Source organism: Gymnogyps californianus, chromosome 14 (assembly GCF_018139145.2).
Source record: "Gymnogyps californianus isolate 813 chromosome 14, ASM1813914v2, whole genome shotgun sequence".
Classification (NCBI taxonomy): domain Eukaryota; kingdom Metazoa; phylum Chordata; class Aves; order Accipitriformes; family Cathartidae; genus Gymnogyps; species Gymnogyps californianus.
In genome coordinates this window covers 13,646,176-13,666,181 of record NC_059484.1, presented here as the reverse complement: position 1 = coordinate 13,666,181, position 20,006 = coordinate 13,646,176, and the positions used below count along the sequence as shown (strand labels likewise).

Here is a 20,006-nt window from a genome sequence, read left to right as displayed (position 1 = left end):
ATGCTCAAGTTTGTTTCTTCTTTTACCATTTATGATGTGCTACTGGGGCAGTTCTTTTAGTGAAATCTGCTTTTGAGCAGTACAGTAGCTGATGAAAGTTGAGCTTAAGATCTCTTTGGGGGACTTGTATTCTCTTTCTGCTTGTCTCTCGGCACAGCTGGCAGTATTGTGGAGTATTCTTTCAGTGCAGCATAGCCGCTTAAAGTGACAAATCTGTTTTGCTCATCTGTCCTGTGTGAAGTTGTCCTGCGCCATCTGAACTCTGGTGGTTCTTGCTTCAAGTGTAGGAGGACTGTTCAGTTAAGCACTAGCTCCCCCTCCTGGTTTTCAAGTACTTTGTACAGAATGTAGCATGTTCAAATTAGTAGTAGATTAAGACATCTGCAGAAGGATCTTTTAGTATAACCCTTGGCTTTCACCTACTGCTCTTCAAGTTGTTCTGAGGCTTTACCCAGCTTGGAGCAGGAAATCTATCAGTATCAAGTCTGCATTCTGCCTGGAACAACCTGGAACAGCTCTTGATTTAAAAAATCCATTCCTCCTACTTTAAATAATCTTTATTATACTTAGAAACTTCCTAAATTCATCACCCCCCCATCCCACCATGAACTTTTTTGCTGCATTTAAAAACTTGCTTGTAGAAATTACTAAGATAGATAGCTGCTATGCTGACTAAGGCTTATGCAGCCTTGTTCTTTTCTGAGGAAGAGTTAGTTTTTCTAACAAGACAGGTGAAGCCTGTAAGGCTGGTCAAAATGTTGCATGTTCACGATTCCAGAATCTAGGATTGGTTTTGGCACTTCTAGAATAGCAGCTTTTCTAGAGAACTTGATAGTACCTCAAATCTACCATCACTGTAGCAAAAAGCAGTTTGTTCAGCCATGGGTGTTGCCAAAAGCAGGGACTTATCTTGACCTGGAGAAATCCCTTATTTCTTGCTAGTCATGCTGGAAGCAAACATAAAAGGTCTTGCCTTCCCTTTTATGTTGTACAGGTGGCTTCACCATGCCAAGCGAAGTCATAGCACACGCTTGTTTTATCTACTGAGTTTGATTTATGTAGTACATTTAACACCCCCCACCCCCCAGCTTATTTTTAATGGATGTGCCCTCGATTGATACTGATTTCTATCCATCAAATTAAATGCCAATTCATGGTGGTAGAAGACTTTATTTAAAGGAGGGAAAATAAACTCACAATGCTTTTAAGAACAATACTGGCTTAAGGGTCAGTTCACTTACAGAAACCATTGTTTTTCCTGAGGGCAGCTACTGTTCCTCCTCTGCTGAAAGACTGATACAGCTGCTCAAAATCGTTTCTCTTACATGTAAATAGCAAGAGTTTTCATTAGCATAACTTCCAACAAATAAAAAAAGACTATACAAAAATCCTGTATGCAGTTCAAGGCCACAACCTACTGCTTTTCAATTTTCTAACACAGTCCTTAAGTAGTAGTAGTTGTTGATGACCACAAGTGATTCTGTATATAAACCTGATTTTTTGTAGTTTTATCCACAATAACCACAGCCATCAAAACAAGCCTTCGCTTGAAAGAACAGCCTTGGTGTTAAGTAGCTGTAGGCAGCTCAAGGGAGACAGTTTGGTCTCAAAATGTCATGTCAAGAACCTCCTGCCAGCCTTTTTGTAAATATTAGCGCTACCGTGTTTCCTAAGGAGATCCAACGCCTGTTCGTGTAGTTCAGGAGGGCAGCGGGATCCAATGTGAAGGAGTACAAGGCAGCACTCCAGCACGTCAGGGAACGGGAAGACCTGCAAAAAAAAGGAACGAGGTGATGTCTACTCTTTCAAGTATAATTGTTCAACTACAATGTATTCAGGCAGCCAGCTTTCTAAAGACACTGCTTTATAGTATCTTTGAACAGATAGCCATGAGTTAGATGCATTTTTTCCTCTTCTTCCAGTGCATTAGCTCACGTTTAACCAGGGTTGCCCCCTCTTGCACAATCACCGTGATTACCTTTAGTTATATTATAGACTAGAGAACAGAGGAGATGAGACAGCCTAGGAAACATTGTTTTCAAACATGTGATCTGTAGTTTCTACAGTTCCTAATCTATAAAGGCCATTTTATACCTTAAATTCCTGATTTCACTGTTTATCAAAACTGTTTTTGCATACATAATTCTAAGTAGCAAGGGATTACTTTTAAAATGCATGGGAGAGATTCATACGGAATATCCCATTGAGTTCTCCCATGCAGGAGCTTTACCTACACTTTCTAGCTGCATGGAGAAAGTTATGCTGGAAAGAAAAGTATCACCCTGATGCCATATGTCAATTCTCTCTCAAAATTGCCACAGGATCACAAAGAAAGTCACTGTTCCTTACTTTCTGTATGAAAGGGATTCTGTGATGAGGCTGCCCTTACAAGAAGACTGTCTTTTTTCAGAACCACAATGCCTCTTCTGAAAACTTACCTTTAAATTGTCTGGAAATTCTGCTAGTTTCTGCTTTGCTTTTAGAAGCTGCTTCGTTAGCTCAGGGAGCGTAATTGGTTCCTTTACTTCATCTTTACTGTCAAGAAAAGAGTAGGTGTCATGAGTAACTGTTTGGCTTAAATGACTGCATAGCCTCCCTCCTGTACAGGGAGCACAGGAGAGGGTTGGACAAGTGTTACACGCTCTAGCTCGTTCTTGCCGAAGTCCCAAATAATTGTTCAACAGAGAGACAGACCTCTTGGATCATGCTTGTCCTTTTCATTATCCTGCCCTTTTCAAGCTGTCCTGTTTATTCACCGTACCAACACACCCTGTGTATCAGGAAATTACTCAGCTGTAGTAAGTTTATGCACATGGTAGTTCAGCCCCAGGGAAATGCAAGACTTTTGAGCTGTATGTTGAAGTGTCCCTGGGTGACAAGCCTGAGATGAGAGGCAATCTGAGCTAAACAAGAAATTTGCTGCACAAACACAAAAAAAGCAATGCTTTTCAATCCATTCATTCATGTTCTGAAGCTTACCAATTCATCTGGTTGCTGTCAGAGCATGGTTTGTCTGATTCAGTCTCTGAACTCTGCTGCAGGTTGCTTTCCTGGGTACTTCCATCTGTGTTTTCCTGGAGATTGTTCCTCTGCTGCTGATGCTGGCGGATCATATCTGCTAAAATCTGCTGGACCTCAGCTATATCTCTCTGGGTGTTCTGTAAAGCAGCAACCTCTTCCGAAAGAAGCACTTTGCAGCCATTCAGTTTTGACTGTTTGTCTACCACATTGACTGAGCTAGTTCTTGAGTCACTTTCTGTCTCACATCTATGAACTTCAGTTGTATTGCAGAGTTTTTCATCCATCTCAACTGCAGTTTGATCAGGAGTTTCTTCAGAGGAGGACTGACCCGAAACGTAACTCTTCTCAAGAGCTGTCTGCTCACTGGGACACTGCACAGCATCCAAAACAGCCTTGTGCAAGACAAGGGAGTCTTTGGGTGGGTTCCACCACAGGTCGTACAGCAGTCCGTAAGCCACAAAGGCCTCTAAACTTCTGCAAGCGTCCATGCTCTGAGAATCTGTGCTGTCCACTTTGTGTCTCAGGTTATCACAGCCTAATAATGAAAAAAGGATTACAAATTGTTTATAGATATTTCCAAAGAAAAAGAGCAGATCTGGTAAATCAGCAGCTATCCTGGAGACCCAGACCAGAGATTTACTCAGATGCTGGCAGTGGTGCAGGAAGAAGAAAAGCAAAGGCAGACATCTTTGGCATCTTTTTAAACACAATACTTTGTTCTAGCTAGCATGAAACTGCATGTTCTCATCATCTACAGCAAACTTCCTTGGTCCCAAGCTGCACATCCAAGATATTCTCAAGAACCACAAAATAAATGTGCTGCATACTCTGCAGAGAATGAAGGGAAGGGCCGGTTGGAGTGATTTGTAACTGAGATGAACACAGCTTTCCAATGTCCCCATCTCCCTTACAGAACAGAATTTGCTCAGTTTCCGGCATCACCCACGCCAGCTGACATTGCTAAGCTTCCTTCCACAGTCAGGAATTTTGATCGCCCAACGGCCCTTGCACTAGCCAAATTCCACAGGTTTCCGTATATATGGGTATGTCTTGCTCCTCCCAAACATTATTATGCCTAGTAATATTCATGGACACACAGCTGTGCTTACAAGGAAGATCCCCCTATCTGTCAGTGCCAGGAGATACACAAGAAGAGACTGACCTTCAGGAAGGATGATACTGCAAATCTCTTGCATCAGAGTGAAGTTACCAGCATCATAACTGCGGGTCATAGCTCCAAGGATACTTTTCACCGCCTCATCCCAGGTAGCAGTCTGATAGCTCAGGGCTGCAAGGGTCAGGTCATGGGAGATATGGAAAAGCACCTACAGGAAGCACCAGAGAACATGATTAATAGTTTTACTGCAAAGTATGAATGACTCATAGCTTATGAGCATTGTGGAAGGGCCCAGAAGCACATGACTTAACCAAAAGCAATTTTAACGACAATGCAATTTACATAGTCTCCCTCATGCAGGAGATAGAGCACTTTTACATTACTTATAACTGTAAAATCAGCAGCCGTGCTTGTATGTGTCCTATGAAACAGATGAGAACACACCAAAGGTCAGAGAGAAGAGCTGCAGGAGCACCAGTCTATGAACAGACCTTCTGAACTCCTGGATATTTTAACAACAAGCAGCCCTGCCTCTCCTAACAGTTGACACAAAACCCTGAATCACTGCTGAGACTACTCAGCTATGCCAATCACTCCCACCCAGCCAGGACATCTCTGTGATCTCAGTGCTCATCACCGACACCGTACGTCAGTTCTTACCCTGCGCAGAAACAAATGCAGAAACAAACTGGTGGCTACGCAAGCCATCTCAGCTGCCTATCATCTTACTTCTCCCAGACTATAACCTCATCCTGCAGCAGGGTGCAGATATCAGTCCCCTGGGAATGGCTGGCACACCACCACAAAGTGGCTGCGTTTTACTGCGTATGCCATAGTAAGGCTTAGTGTATATACAGATCTCAATCCACTTACCTGCTTTGGGTGTGTGTTGCTGGTAGAAGGAGGATGCTCAATACTGCGCAGCTGCTCCTGTGCACACGTGGCTTGTTCAGTGGTGTCCATGCCCAATACATTCTGCCACACTTCTATCACCATGTCAAAAAATGAGGCCTCTCTGTTCAGCTCCCAGCTGTGATAACAGGGAGGCACGGGGCTCTTCCGGTCACAGGGATTTCTTTCACTAAGGCACTTGCAAAGCAGTTCGTTAAGGCAGAAAACAAGTCTTTGTCCCTTTAACAAGGAAAAAAAAAAAAAAAAAAGTAGTACTGAGCTGCTGCTAAAAGAAAAACAATCCCTTACTGACCACAGCAGGTAGACAAATTTAAGAAAGTCATGGCTAGTAGCAGCTTGTTGGTGATAGACTGTTTCACAACTGCAGCTACCAAAGAACAACGCTGATAGAGACTCTAAGGTCACAAGGAAACCTCAGAACAAGCTAAGCTAGCCTTCTGCTTCTCAGTCCGCATGAAAACAAATTTCTCGATTAAACCTCCAGCAGATGGACTTACAGTTAGCTCATTTGTTTCTTTAACGTAAACAGCAAATACTTCCTTCACTTCTTTCTTCTTATGAGCAGTATTACGTACTTTAAAAAAATCCCACTTTTCTCAGCTACCTCTCATATAACTAACAAGCATAGAACCTACGTGCCTCCCCACCATGGGCCCTTTGCCTCTGCAAAGGCACATGCTTTTTCACAGGGTCATTGCAATAAACTTCTGGAAATATATTTTGAGGCAAAACCAGCTCAAAGCACTACCTGTGGACTATTAACATAAGGGAAGTGGTGCCAAGTTAATCTGGAGAGAGACAACACTAAAGAAAGCAGAAAGGAAACGACCAGACTCACAAATAAAGTTTTATGTTGCTGAAGGACTTCCTGAGCTCCCACCCAGTTCCTGGATAACAGCAGGTCTTGGGCACATCTGAAAGACAAAGTTGCTGACAACTCCTCCTCTCCAGATATTAGTGCAAGCTCAGCAGCAGTTTTAAGGGATGTCACATCCCCCTTTTTTGCCAACACTTTAACTGCATCATAGGGTGAGGAAGCCCCCAAATAACTGAAAAGAGATAAAAGCAAATCGACTTGATTAGTACTAAAATACCATTTTAAAATTGTATTGCAAAGAAGGTTTGCAATTGTCTTGCAAAGAACCTTTCCACAGGTTCTCAGAGCTCTCATCACTTTGCCTTACCAAAGTTTACTATAGACATAGTAAGGTAGACAAATTTAAGAACGTCATGGCTAGTAGCAGCTTGTTGGTGATAGACTGCATTTCTCTGGATTTCATCTGAATCCTTTCACAAGCGTGAACACCCTCAAAAAAGCCAGAACTGACATCAGCATCAAGCAAAGGACACTATTCCAGCCAAAATATTTCAAGTGTTACTAGTAATTTTGGTAGTCACAAATTTGAAACACTCTAGTTGGAGGAGTATAACTCAGTGATTAGGGTATTAGCTAAGGCCTCAAGAAGCTCAAGATGAACTGTTGCACTGCACATTTCCAGTAGAAAGGTTGGAAACATCACATAGTCTTTTCATATACATCCTAGTCTTAGTTTTGCTAGACTAGTTTTCAAAGACTTCCAGTAATGTCTATGGAAAGAGATGGCTCGACTGCAGTATGGCATTTGGACCTTCGGCTCCGAACTGCCTTCTGGAGCTTCAAGAGGGACTCTAGTGAGATCAGGCTCAGAAAGCACCTTAGACAAATAATGACCAGAGCAGTTAACAGATTTCAGCTGCTACAAAACCAAGAACCTTCTTTGTTTCAGGCATGGAACTAATTCTGTCTTCTTCCCAGTAACACTCACCATTTGGCGGCCATGGAATAATGACCATCTTTCTCTAACAGAGCTGCCCAACTGGTGTAGAGATCCCTCAGAATTGGATCTTCTGGACGCAACCTGGCCTTAGCAATTACAATTGCCTCCCTAATGCACATAAGAGAAACCAGATAGAAAAGTTAATTGACTGTGTACAAGTGAACTAAAATGTCAAATCTACCCCACTAGGAAACGAGCAAATCCCAAACATAAATATACAGCAACCTGTAAAAATGGTTCACTTTCAGGAGCTCAACAGCCTCATACACTTTATGGATGGACAGGAGATGGGAGGCAGCCTTCACATATTGCTCCTGAAAACACAGCTGCTTCACAAAGGCTTCTACTGTCCAAACCCAGGCCTGATATCCAACTGCAAAAGAGAAGGCAATACAATTGGAGGCAAAGTTTTAAAACTGGAAGAATTCCTGTGGGATGACATGATCGCTGGTTTCTTCAACATGAACCTCTTCTCTGCCCCAGATTAGTTTCTTATTTCTTAACCATCCTAATACAAGTCACTGAGGCAATGAAACAGGGCAAAGCTACGGCTTGAACACAACTGTAGGACTTCACTACCAGTAAAATAACTTAAAAGCACATTTAAACCAACAACAAGCCGAGAGGACTGCTACATATTACAAAGAACCAACTTTGTGCTTGGAAGGATGGGCCTGCTCCTTCAAGAAGTCCCAAAGGAAACCACTCTCTTTCCTGCTATCCCAACCTAAGGGCACTTGTGGAAACATCCAGGTCTTTGTCATAAATAGGATATGTTTTGTGTTTCATTTTTGTTATCAGGCAGTTAAAGAAGCAACTTCCTTCCAGTCTGGAACAATCATGAGTTTCCAACCCAGAACAATCAGAACGAGGCTACCCTTGGCAGCTAATTCCATCTGTTCATGTGTTACAAGAACAAACATACCCATGGGTGAGATTGCTACCAGCTGGTCTGTCAGCTCTCCCCTCTCAGCAGCTGCCTGGAGGACACCCTTCATATCTCCTTTCCACAACATGAGCTGCTGAAAGAGCTCTGGATGCCCATTCTCCAAGTGATGTTTTCCTGTTGGAAGCAAACACACTTCCTATCAGCATGAGTGCAGTAGCATTATTTGCCATAGTAAGATAACTTGGTAAAGTGAGATTAATTCAAGCTGAAGGTATTGCAGGTTTGCATCTAAAAGATATAAAAACTATTTGGGAAAAATAGATCTTGTCTTCTTTTCACACAGACCTGCATTCTTAATCCTACACGTTAATCCACAGTAAAGAAAATTCAAGCATTTTTCCCAATTTGTTTTCTCCTTGAATGTCACAGTTAAAATGGACATATTATCAAAGTGGATTCATTATTCCACTCACCTTCCACATCAATCATCTTGTGCAGAGAAGCCCTGTCTGTGAACAGCCCCAAGTGGATGCGATCCTTGAGGTCCAGGGACACATCTTCATTATTATCTAAACCAGATAAAAAGAATGAATATTTAAGATGTGGTACAACACTGGGAACTGGGACCTGCCAAGTCACTGTACACTCCATCACACTCAACTGTTGGCAAATACTTATGCCTTCTCCTTTTTCCTGTATAGCAGATTTAAGAAGTTGCAGATCAACACTTAGAACCTACATCTGAGTTTGATGAGAAGGACCATGTTTGTGCAGAACATATATTCTAAATCAAACATAGCACATTCCTTTGCATGCTCTAAGGAACAATACTGTGAGAATACAAACATCTCCCTCATAGCTTATTTTCTCCTGTCCATATTATACTTCTGAAGGTGAAGAACACTTTGCACGTATGCAGACAATTCTACCCTATGTCCACAACATAGGATCCTACTCAAAACCTGTCTGGAGTGGCTACAGAGTGCTGAAACACTGCAAGACAAGTTAGATAAGAGACCGCAACTAGTCACACACTTTGATAAAGGTAAGGATTTTAAAAAAATAATGCCTAGTGGTCAAAGTCAAGTCCTTGGACACATGCTTCTGAATACTTTAGAGCACCTGCCCTTTAAGTATTTTAGTTTTAGACTGATACCTTTGGTTTTCAGACAGGTAGCCAGCCTCAAGCAGTCCTGATGCAATTCATCTTTTGATCTGTGATCCATGAATGTGCTGAAGGGTAGAATAGAACGAGGCTTCCTCTTCTTCAGAGAGGCATCAGGAGCTGAAAAATCAGATACATTTTAGTTGCTGCTGCACAGTTACAAGAGTCTCCTACAGCAGAACTCTCCAACGTATTCCAAAACCCCCTCTTCCTCACACAGGAAAACAAAAAACAGATGCTCAAGTGCCACATGCATCTCTATTATGACAACTCTGACTTGTGAATACTGATCACTTTGCATATTTTTCTGCCCATCTTGCCTGGAATGAAACTAGCAACTAAAAGGCAATATCTAAGCCCACATTAAACAACTACTCAATTGACCTGACAAGCAGGGCAAATAAGAAGCAACTTAAAAGGTTTAAGAGATTTTTAAAGCGTGCTCTTCTTTCTCTGGCGCTTATTTGTCACATTAGGAAGGGAAGCTGCAGCCAAACAGAAGCCTAGAATGAGGAACTCTGCCTTGATGCAGAACTGTTAGAAGTCCCTGAAACATACTAACTTGGTTTCTCTTTAGGTGGATCCTTTTTCACAGGAGTGGCTTTCTGGGTCACAAAAGGCTTTGGCAAGCTGAATGAAGAATAATCATATGCAGATGAAGAGGTATCCTTGGACACTGTGGAGTTAAATGATAAAAAAGTGATAAAAAAAGGGAAAAACAATACATGGAAAAGCCCATAGCAGAATACTTGACATATTCACATTCTATTACATTCATTTCAAAATATACAGAAACCAAGCTTTGCTTTGCCATAGAACTTAATAGCTTTTTAGGGAAAGGAAATATTAAGAAAAGATTACAGAACTGTCAGAAAGCTACATAAGATGTCAACAGACACTAACAAAGGTCCACCAGTATTTTAAGATTTATCACCAGAAAGCAACACTGATCAAAAATGACGTCGTTTCAAGCCAAATACAGTAACTTTGTTCACTAGGCCAGAATCTTCTTATTTAAAGACAATTAGTCCCAAACTAGTTTAGAAAATGATGAAAGGCGTTCCAAAACCGTATTTCCTTCAAGTGGACTATTTCAATAAAACCATATTATGAGAAAATTTGCATGAAAATATTAAACTTGGTGATGCTCTGAGGGCTAAACAGTGTGGGAACCATTGAACTAAGATGATTTGATTATTACCAGTCATGGGGACTTTATCAGGCAACTCTGCCTCCTGAGCTTCTTTTTCTCCTTCATGGTCCGACACTCCATTTTCCTCTGGCAACATTTCCTTCGCGCTCTCATCTCCATTCACGGCATCACTTAGATCCTGCTTGGCTGGACTCTTTCCTATAGGCTTTTTCTTCTTCTTGGTTTTGACTTTTGGTTGCATACTTCTTTTTTTCTCTAATTCTATACTCTTTTTGCCTGTAAAAGGTTGCAAGAGTTACCCTGATAATATCTGTAGAGATTTTTAGTGTATTAGCTGTCTGTCTCTCAAGATCAACATTTAGTTTCCAAATAAGGATACAACTCAATTTAAACCTAGACACGGTTTATTCCTGAAGAGGCAGCAGGCAGATTTGGAATTCAGCATAAGAACTTATCATACCATTTCAACGTGGCAACCCTCTATTTCCCAGCTCCAACATCATCTTTAGGAAAGGATCTTCTGTTCAAATATACTTACCCTGAGGAGGCCGTGTATGCTCCTGCTTTGAGATGTGCCATTTGTGAACAGAAAAATCATCTGCTCCTGTATAAACAGCATCTGAATCCACTGGTGACCACTGGACACTCAGTAGCCGGCCCTGGTGCCCTCGGTAGTTGCAGAGTGGCTCTTCCTTCATAACATCCCATACCTTATAAACAAGAAAGAAATCCAATTACTCAGAAAGTCTCATCTTGCCCTAATACTCTGCATTTTCTCTTCCATGATTTGCACTTGTAGGAGCTTCTTTTAGGGCATTTGCCCAGGTATTTCAAATACCAACATGCAAATGGAGAAAATTCAGGGCTTCTTTTGTTTGCATCGATACATTTGTATAACATCTTTCTTTTTTAAGGATCCAAAAGTGCTAATATGAAAACAATAATGACTGGACTTACAAATCAATTTGCAAGTTGCAAAAACATACGGATACCTGTGTATCAGGTATCCAGAACCAGGAGATGGTTACCAAGGGTAAATTTGCAGGACTTCAGTAGTTTATCTCACAAAAGAAGCTTTGCTGTTTAGTCAGCTTGGTTCTAAAACACTGTAGAATAGATGATTGAGTGGCTGTGGAACAATACCTGTGCAGTGCCATCATAGCAAGCAGATACCAATCTTCCCTCATGGTGGGGGCTCCAAGAAAGACTTGTGATTTTAGCTGTGTGCCCAGCCAGAGTTCGAAAAGGCTCTGTTATTGTCAAAGGACTTTCTGAAGTGCTCTCTGAAAGAAAAAAAGAAAAAGATCAAGTATGGCCAGCAAGACAAACCGGGAGTAAACCAAAACAAGATGCCAAGACTTGGAATATAATCTGCAAACCGTTACCTACGACGTTCTTCAGATTATGCACATAAATAGTGGCATTGACTGAGCCTGAAGCTATCAGGTAACTCAGCTCTGGCTGGCTCCCATGCTCATGATGCCAACGAATAGCATTAATCAGTTTATGATGCTGCTGGATAGTGCAGAGCAACTTCAAGTTTGGCGCCTGAAATATTTCAATTGAGCTGAAATGTAAGAACAACAGTGTAAGAATTCCACTAGTCAGTGAAAATGGGAATTTTTTTGCTATCCTGCATGAGCAGAATAACAGAACATGAAACAGAGTAGCTGAATGAGTTTTTCTTTTCTGGATTCAACTCAAACCCTCATTTAGTACATCAGCAAAAGTGTGTTTCAACCATGAGTGGATCCTTGAAAAATAATTTAACATCATGACGTGGATCCTCCATGCCAAGAGTGGCTAAACCAAATAACAGCAAGCAATGCTGTATTATCACAATTCAAATACATCGGCAGCGAAAGAACAGAGACAAACCAGGGCAACAAGAAGTACTTTTGCTTCACTACAGCGATTCTAGTCAAGATCAGCACATATACCACCTTGACCTACAAGTGAAACATACCCATCTTCGTTGCCAAGAGCCAAGAGTTTGCCATCTGGTTTCCAGCTGATCTCTGTACGCGCCGGCAGTTTGTGCTGCAGAAAGAAGACACAACTATTGCCAAAAACTCTTAAATCTCTCTTGCACACATTCAACAGAGCAAGACTGGCAACTGGACAGAGTTGCAATTAGTCTGCAAAATGAAAGTCACAGAAGGGTCCATTGCCTTTGTAGCAGTGACATAAGCTTGAGCAATTAAGAAAGATTGAATGAACTGATGCAAGAATCAGTGATTATTTTTATCAGTTCAGTGAAATGTCTCAAAGGAAGTTTGTCTGGATTCCAGTAGGACCTCGATGCTTGACCTCCTTATGCTCCTTGGAAAGCCCCAGACATTGCAAGCAAATTCTGTATTTCAAAAGAAATCAGTTTACTTGTAATTATTTCTACTCTTTCTAATTCAGACGAAAGCTACTTACAATTTACAATTTAGATCGTTTCATTGCCTGTGACACTAGTCTCTTAACCCCCAGTGAGTCTTCTACTCAAGGAAGAAGCCAAAACCCAGCTGATATAAATCAATATAGTTTGATTGACTTCGGTTGACTTATGCTGACTTAAAGCAACTGAAGATCTAATCCACTTCACTTATTTTGTACTTTCAACTAAGAAATGACTGATCATACTTGAGAAGACGTTATGGTCAGCTATCACCAACCACTCTACGTTAGCTGCAGTGTAAATGGAAACGGACTCCTGCAAAATCATGAATGCCTTTACTGCAAAATTTATTTAAAAAAGAAGTTAATGTTTGAAATGAGAACTGGAGAAGTTGAGGTAGTTAACTCATGCATGCCCACCACGTGATCTAAGCTACGACATTATTTAGGAGATTACTTCAAGTGCTTTGAAACTGGAAAGCTCTGGATGAACTAATTGTTTTAAACAGCCACACACAGCTTTAAAACCAGACTCTATACTTCAATTTAACTTTTCTGGTTAAGTAAATTACACAGTAGAAAATTAAGTAACTGATGCCAGGGACAGATGTGTCATGTTGACATCGGGGGGAAAAAAAGACCCTTTTTCAGAGGCAAACACATGAACTGTTTAAATAGTTTGAGTCAATAAGTGTCTCTGAAGTTCATCTGTGGAGACTGCAGGTTTCAAATTTTTTATTTGTAACAGATACATCATGAAGGCAAAATCAGAAACCTACAACTACAAGGCCATAGAAACTATGGTATGGTTACCACGAATCCATAAAACCCCCTCAAAATCATACTCACTTTGATTGAGTTAGTGTCTTTGATGATTTTGTTGATGTCATTTGCCTCTCCATTAAGCTTCCAGGGGTTGTGTTGAAAAACAATACCCTCTCCAGCACAACTGTATAAAGTTACAGAGGGCTGTTCACCTTCTCCTCCTATCCAACAGAGAAAAAAAGCTAAATATACTATGTTCTTCATCAGTTTTCCCAGAAGTAATCACTCCCACTATAAATCAAAACGTTATTTTAAAAGGCTATATACATGGTTCAGCTGCCTGTGATCCGGCAGCAAGAAATTCTCACAATACAATCCTCTGAAAGGACTTCTCATTTCTACCAATAGATCTCTCTATAGCACAATCACTGCAAGCATTAAAATTCCCTTTAAAGTTTGGTCCTTAAAAAAATTCAAGTTGTGTAAGAAGAGCTAATGGAGCTGTTCTGTTTAGTTCAAATGGTAGAAACATACTTCTGGAGCTAAGGAACCCATATTTGATCTGACGCAGTTACTGCAGGAAGCCCGTGCAGACAGTTACTGGTCTGTAATACCCTGAAGTAAGCGCAGAGGTGTGGTACACCACTCCCACCTATTTCCTGAAGCTACTAGAATTCAAAAACTGGAAGAGATTGGTTTGCTCCTTTGCAAAACTATTAACAATTCCTCAAGCAGAATGCATTCTTAGCTGCTAGAAAGGATTGCTACCAAGCAAATGGGACTCCTTTTCCTAAGAAGGGAGGGCATACCAACTTCATGGCATCTGTGTGCTCTGCATGGATATTCTATTTTGTCACAAGGTGTTGGAAGACTCACCAGAAGACAGAGGAGGAGTCGGAGGCCCCCAGGCTAGTGTGTACACAGTCTTCTTGTGGTAAGTACTGGAGATCTGAGGTGGCTTATTCTTAGCACTGGGCAGGAAGATAAGGAAGCAGGGGCAGTCAGATTTCAGCAAAGGGAAATTTAAAAAAATCAAAGCAACATATTTCCAGTGGTGAAAACAGACACCAGGTGCTTTAACATACTAAAGCCATGGCTCAACCAAGCCTACTCTAACATCTCCTGTAGGACACTACTAAAATCATAACAAAACTGTCCTGATGACCTTCACCTGCACGTTGCTCTTCATTCTCTGAAAATGTCTTTCTGGCTAAAGTTTTCCTTGACTGATGTCCTCCACAGGTGATCTCTGGTCATGCAATTTTAAGTTTACCTTAAGTAAAAATTACCTTAGAAGCTACCAGACATAATGGAGAGATGAAAAGATGCACTGAAAATCCAACTGTTTAACTAGTTTTAATTCAATCCTAATCTTGTCTAACAGTAAAGATATACCTCAGGAAAGACCACACCACCTATGCATGGTAACATACCAGCAGGATCGGACAGTAATGAATTTGAAAGCTACTTTCTTACCTGCTGGAGAAGGTGTCAAATATGCCAACTTTTCCATCATCTGTTCCAAAAGCCAAGCAGCCTTCCTTAGTTGGATGCCAGGATAACTGCAAGCAAAATAGAAAGAGACCCATAATGACACAAGCTACAGACATTGTATTTCTAAATAGTAAACAAAAGGAAAACATTGAAACTGATGAGCAAGCACCATCCCTTATACCCACCCTTCCAACTGCAGCCACTTGATTTGATCACTCTGCTATGAGTATCGAAGGCTCTCCCCCTATCAGCTATAGCGGGATACAATAAAAGGGACTAAAATCATTAAAATGCTATTTGACATCTACATTACAAAATAGAAATGGAGAATATGGTAGGATGGTGACAAAACTTTTGGTGTGAACAAGAATAACTACCATGTTTTACTGCTACCACCAATTTTACCAGGCAGTAGCCTCTGGCCAACCGCTGGTTAAACCCAAACTGAAGACATGCATGTTGGTTTTTGTGCGTGTCAAACTTTGTAGCAGAGCAAGGGCAACCATGGATGAAGCTAGGAACGATCACTGAGGATAAAAGTGAAAGAGTAATGTAACAGACAGCTGGACTTCAGCTGATTTTCACTAGATGTAATGCAAGCATCCAAGGTTGTAAAAAGGTCTAAAAATTTGTTGCCAGATTCTAAAATGTATTGTATACCAAAAGAATTGAGTACAAAAGGAACAACTTGGCTTTATATATTTTTAGTTGGGGAAAACCTTCTTCAGAGTGAAAGAGAGAGAAAAATATTCTTGAAAGAAAAAAAAGGAGTGAAAAGAGAAGAGACAAGGAAAAAAAAGGGGAGGGGGAATCAAGAGCACACTTACTGCTGTAACCTTGGACTTTATGCTTTGCCAGAAGGTTTTAACATCATAAATATTGTTCATGGACAAAGTATTCCACACCCGGATCATGCTGTCTCCAACACCGATGGCAAGACAGCCTGTGTCCACAGGGGAGAAGGCAAGACTATAGACAAATCCCCCAAGTGAGGGCATGGTCCAGCTACAATCGAGAGTTGATAGGTCCCAGCACTTCACCTGAAGAATATTTAAGGAACAAGGAATGGTTAAATGTAGAGTGACTGCTATGACAAGGAAAAACAAAGCATGAGTGAGATGAAGAATCAAAGGGTCAAATTCAAGGCTTGCCATAGTATGTGATCTGCACCCAGAGGATTACATGTCACAGACAGGGCTGCAATAGTTGGAAGACTGTAATGGAATGGACAAAATTACTGTATTTTAATACTATGGTCCTCTTCTGACTTCAAAATAGGAGGTGCTCTGCTGCCTGTAAAAGGCAAAAAGTTAAAAAAACCCCACATATAAAAAAATAGATGCTTTAGTTTGTACAAGTAAATGATTTTAAGAAGGAAAAATAGGTCTTTTTAAAATGAAACATCCAGGAAAAAGAGATGGTAAACTCCCTTTATTAAATGCTTACCATTCAAGTCCAGAATGTCATAACCATTCACTCCACCATGGTAAGAGCTTGAGCTTATCAACTAACAAAAATATACACAACCTGTGCTCAGAACAAATTTTAAGCAATGATGTTCTAAAATGCTGCAATAAACCCACTTTAAGAGAAAATATGTGGCCCTGAAAGGGGTAGCCTCACTCAGTCAAACTGTATAGGTACGGCTATTTTTATGGTAATTTCATAGATGGTTCTTACATCTCTGTCCATTGAAATGGAAAAAAGGAGCACTTTGTCTTGACGCTTCACAGAACTCAGGTTGAACACAATACGGGAGTGATTTTGTCCTTCTGAAGATCCTAGAAGAGTCCACTTGCGTTTTCCAGATTGGGTCAAATCCCAGAGTAGCAGTTCTCCTCTGCAAAAGTTAAAGTGTGTACTTCATTGTTCACTTCAGAAGAATACTATAGGCTATATATAAACTATGTTACATGTATACATACTGCACGTACAAGAGTAATACAGCTAGACACACAGCCACTACGTATCTGTGTACTACTATACACAGATACACACATGCAAACACCACCCTACAAATGATATCCATGGTTAACCACACTGAAAACTGACATGTCATTTGCTCCCAGTAGATGGGCAAAAACACAATTAGTACCATTAGCAGTCAATATTCAGTTAGATTATCAGACAAATTATGGGACAAACAGTAGTCTTCTAGAGGTCTGAACTCCCACTTTAACTCTTGGCCTGTCTTCTCTCCAGTTATACTGGGAAGGAAGGAGGAACGGGGTGTCAACGTTACCTACCCAGTTCTTCCTTAAGTATCAATAAATGAATCTGCAGCTACTGACGGTCCCCAGGCTGCTGTGTGCCCTACTTACCCAAAACAGCTGGATACAATTTCTGTGGAACGACCAGGCGGCCAGTGAACAGTCAGCCAAATGCGCTCTTTAACAGCAGGATCAACAGCTCCACCTCTTCTCTTCGTGGGTGGCAACTTCAAAGTCATGACACCTATGGAACCAAGAGGGGTCACCTAGACCTAGTACATCAAAATTCTCTGAGAGAAAAAGAAGTCCTGTGAATCTGAGGCTTTAAATACACTCCTCATGCTTTAAACTATCAGGTTAGCAAATGAAGGCTGCAGTTAGAGAACTCTTCCACCATATTGTTATTGTTTATCTCACATTATTAATTTTACTTACTTCTGCCTCTAGTACAGCTCCATATTCGTATGGTCTGATCTTTGCTTCCTGAAGCCAGGTAACAACCTTTCTTCATGGCTGTGTCCTGTGTCAGCTCCCCATTTGGAACTTGGCCTTCCTCTGAAGGAACTACTGAATACCATTGAAATCATGTTATTATACTTTAAAATTCAAAGCTTTCTAAAAACTAACTGAAAAGATATTGCTCTGTATCAGAACATATTTTAATTGAACTTATTGGTTGCCTTCGATTAGCTACTTACTGACTTTCTATGAATAAGGAATTCAATTCTCTAGAAGGTCATTTACATGAACTAAAAATCACTTCACAAACTATTAATCACTTTTACATACCTTGGAGCTCATCTTGCCAAGCAGGCAACCTTTCTTCACCAGGCACAGGGCACCAGGCCAGACAATGTATTTCATCGTCATGGCCTCTTAGCCGATGAAGAACTTCTCTTTTCCTGCTGATATCAATTATAACCACCATGCCATCCTTGTAGCTACAAATAGAGACTTAAATTAATGAAGAGATTCTTGGATCCTTGCGGAATATCTGACTCGATTTCTGAGCTCTTTACCAGGATCACTATCTCTGTATTACACAGAGAAGCCAAATCACAAGCAGCAATGGGACTAGCAGACTAATGGTCAATGGGAGCTCCACTATAGCACTGGCGTACCTGCAGCTGCCTTTTCAAGAAGTGCAACCAGTACATTTGGCTTCAAGAATGACACTAATTCATTAGTAATACAGCTTTCAGAGACTTAAAAAACTACAGCAGCTTTCATACAAGGAAAGCTTTTCCCTTTACCACAAATCACTTTCATTCCTTCTCTCTTGTGTTTGTTCTCCTTCAAGAGAACTGTATCGTTAAGTCTAAAGGGCTTTTATGTTCCTGCTCTGTTCACTACAGGCTTGGCTATCTAAAGGACTGGAACTGCAGTGGTTGATAAAGGCCTAGTCAAACTAAGAAATTATCTTCAGATGAAGTAACCTATAATGCGACAAACACCAGTCAAGTCTAATTAAAAAATAACAGTTTCAAGAAACTTCAAAGATTCAAACCAAACCTCGGCCCTTACATTGTTATGGATTTCTACGTCTTGCAGGTCTACCAAATCTAAATGTTATTGCTGAATTGTTGTATACCAGAAGAAAAAAACAGAAAAAAACCTCCCCTTGCAATTGTGTAACAAAAATTCACAATAAGGTTCTTGCAGAAGAATGGAAAATAAAACGTAATGAATATTTACCCAATTGCCACCAGGTTTTCGTGGTGAGGAGAACAAGTGAGACAAAAAATTGTCCGAGGCTCTGGGAAGAACTGCTGGCTGTCACTTCTGTTATGCCAGTAACAAACAATTATCCCTTTTTCATCACCGGATACAATCAAATCTTTCACAAGGGGTGACCAGTGCAATGCTGAGATGGTGTTCTGAAGAAAGACAATGGAATACATTTAAAGCTGTCTTACCACTATCTAACAAAGAACGACAGTCAGAAAATCTGTGAGTACTCCCCAGCATCAGCTGAATTAGTTCCAAAGCGTTTCAGTTCTTTTGGGCTTTGGCATGACTGGCGTATTTGCCAATACGCTGCCCTGAGTGACAGTAACTGTTCAAAAGTATGTTCTTGGTCTGTCCTGGGTGGAACAACAACTTGTTGAAAAGATGAAAGCAAGCTGGGTTCAGTGGCAATGAGTATGCACTGAGCATATCTGCTTACTGAGGCTTTGATGGTAACTAACAGCTTGTTAAGGTGATGTAACAATGCTGCAGACCTAAGGCTAGAACAAAAAGCTGGCCACAAGCATTCAACGGTTTTAATTTCATCGGGTTTGAAATTCACCTTTGGTTAAAGCAACAGCACCCTGCTTTGTGTGCAAGACCTAAAAAAACCCCACCCCACCCTGGGAGTTCTTACTGTCTCACCCTCCCCGTCCCCGCGGCGGCGGCTCCCGGTGGGCACCCTACCTGGTGCAGGCTGTGCTCCGCCACCGGAGCCAGGGCCTCCGTGTCCCAGATTTTGACGCTCCCGTCGTCGGAGCTGCTGGCGCAGAGGCTGCTCTGCCCGGGGCAGTGGCAAAACGCGAACCCGGAGATCCTCTCCGTGTGCCCGATGAGCTCTCCTGCACCGACACCAAGAGACCGCGATAGGACCCCCCGTGAGCGCACGGCACCTTCCTAAACCGCCCCCCCACACACACCCCCCCACCCCCGCGGCTCCCGCTGCCTCCCTAGCCCCCGGCGCTCCCGCTGCCCCCCACGTGCCCGAGCGGCGCACGGCGGCTCCCGGCGGAGGGGCGGCCCTGTGGGGCCGGGGCGCTCCTATAAAACGTGGGGGATCAGGGAGGGCCGCCGGCGGGCCCCGGTTCCCCGCAAGGAGTGGGTTGTGGCGGTACCGTAAAACGCGGGTACGGCGGCGCCGATATCCAGCAGGCAGACGCGGTGCCTCGCCGCGAAGCCGAAGAGGCAGCCATCGCTGCTGGCGTCGCTGCAGCGGCTGCTGTACCAGTTGGGCGAGGCAGGCAGCACCCGCACCCCCGCCGCCGCCGCCGCCATCGCCCCGGGCCGCTCCACGCCGCCCCACGCACCCCGCCAGGCCGCCGCGGGTGCTGCCGCCAAGCGCCGCGCACG

The 20,006-nt window shown here is 42.0% G+C and overlaps 1 protein-coding gene across 1 annotated transcript; it reads right to left on the bottom strand.

Annotated features, from left to right (window-relative positions):
• Positions 1-1,150: 1,150 nt before the first annotated feature.
• Positions 1,151-19,931, bottom strand: GEMIN5 (gem nuclear organelle associated protein 5). The gene is made up of 28 exons (XM_050905619.1): positions 19,772-19,931; positions 19,344-19,498; positions 18,624-18,805; positions 17,718-17,869; positions 17,364-17,495; positions 17,040-17,172; positions 16,399-16,558; positions 15,546-15,758; positions 14,701-14,786; positions 14,101-14,195; positions 13,309-13,445; positions 12,041-12,114; positions 11,460-11,641; positions 11,218-11,357; positions 10,613-10,784; positions 10,123-10,350; positions 9,484-9,597; positions 8,913-9,041; positions 8,230-8,325; positions 7,793-7,930; positions 7,093-7,240; positions 6,856-6,975; positions 5,889-6,099; positions 5,012-5,269; positions 4,184-4,346; positions 2,980-3,556; positions 2,439-2,535; positions 1,151-1,770 (listed from the first exon to the last, which is right to left on the bottom strand). The coding sequence occupies exons 1-28, from the start codon at positions 19,929-19,931 to the stop codon at positions 1,615-1,617; spliced, it is 4,608 nt and encodes a 1,535-aa protein (XP_050761576.1). The 3' UTR covers positions 1,151-1,614.
• Between the last annotated feature and the right edge of the window lie 75 nt (positions 19,932-20,006).

What these genes read in the sequence shown, in the direction of transcription:
- GEMIN5 (XM_050905619.1), bottom strand. Translation starts at nt 19,931, where the DNA reads ATGGCGGCGGCGGCGGCGGGGGTGCGGGTGCTGCCTGCCTCGCCCAAC. An exon ending in GAGCTGTACTAGAGGCAGAA is followed by an intron (nt 17,173 to 17,363) that starts GTAAGTAAAATT and finishes TTGGTTCCATAG; the next exon opens with GTGTCATGACTTTGAAGTTG. An exon ending in TTTGACACCTTCTCCAGCAG is followed by an intron (nt 14,196 to 14,700) that starts GTAAGAAAGTAG and finishes CTTCCTGCCCAG; the next exon opens with TGCTAAGAATAAGCCACCTC.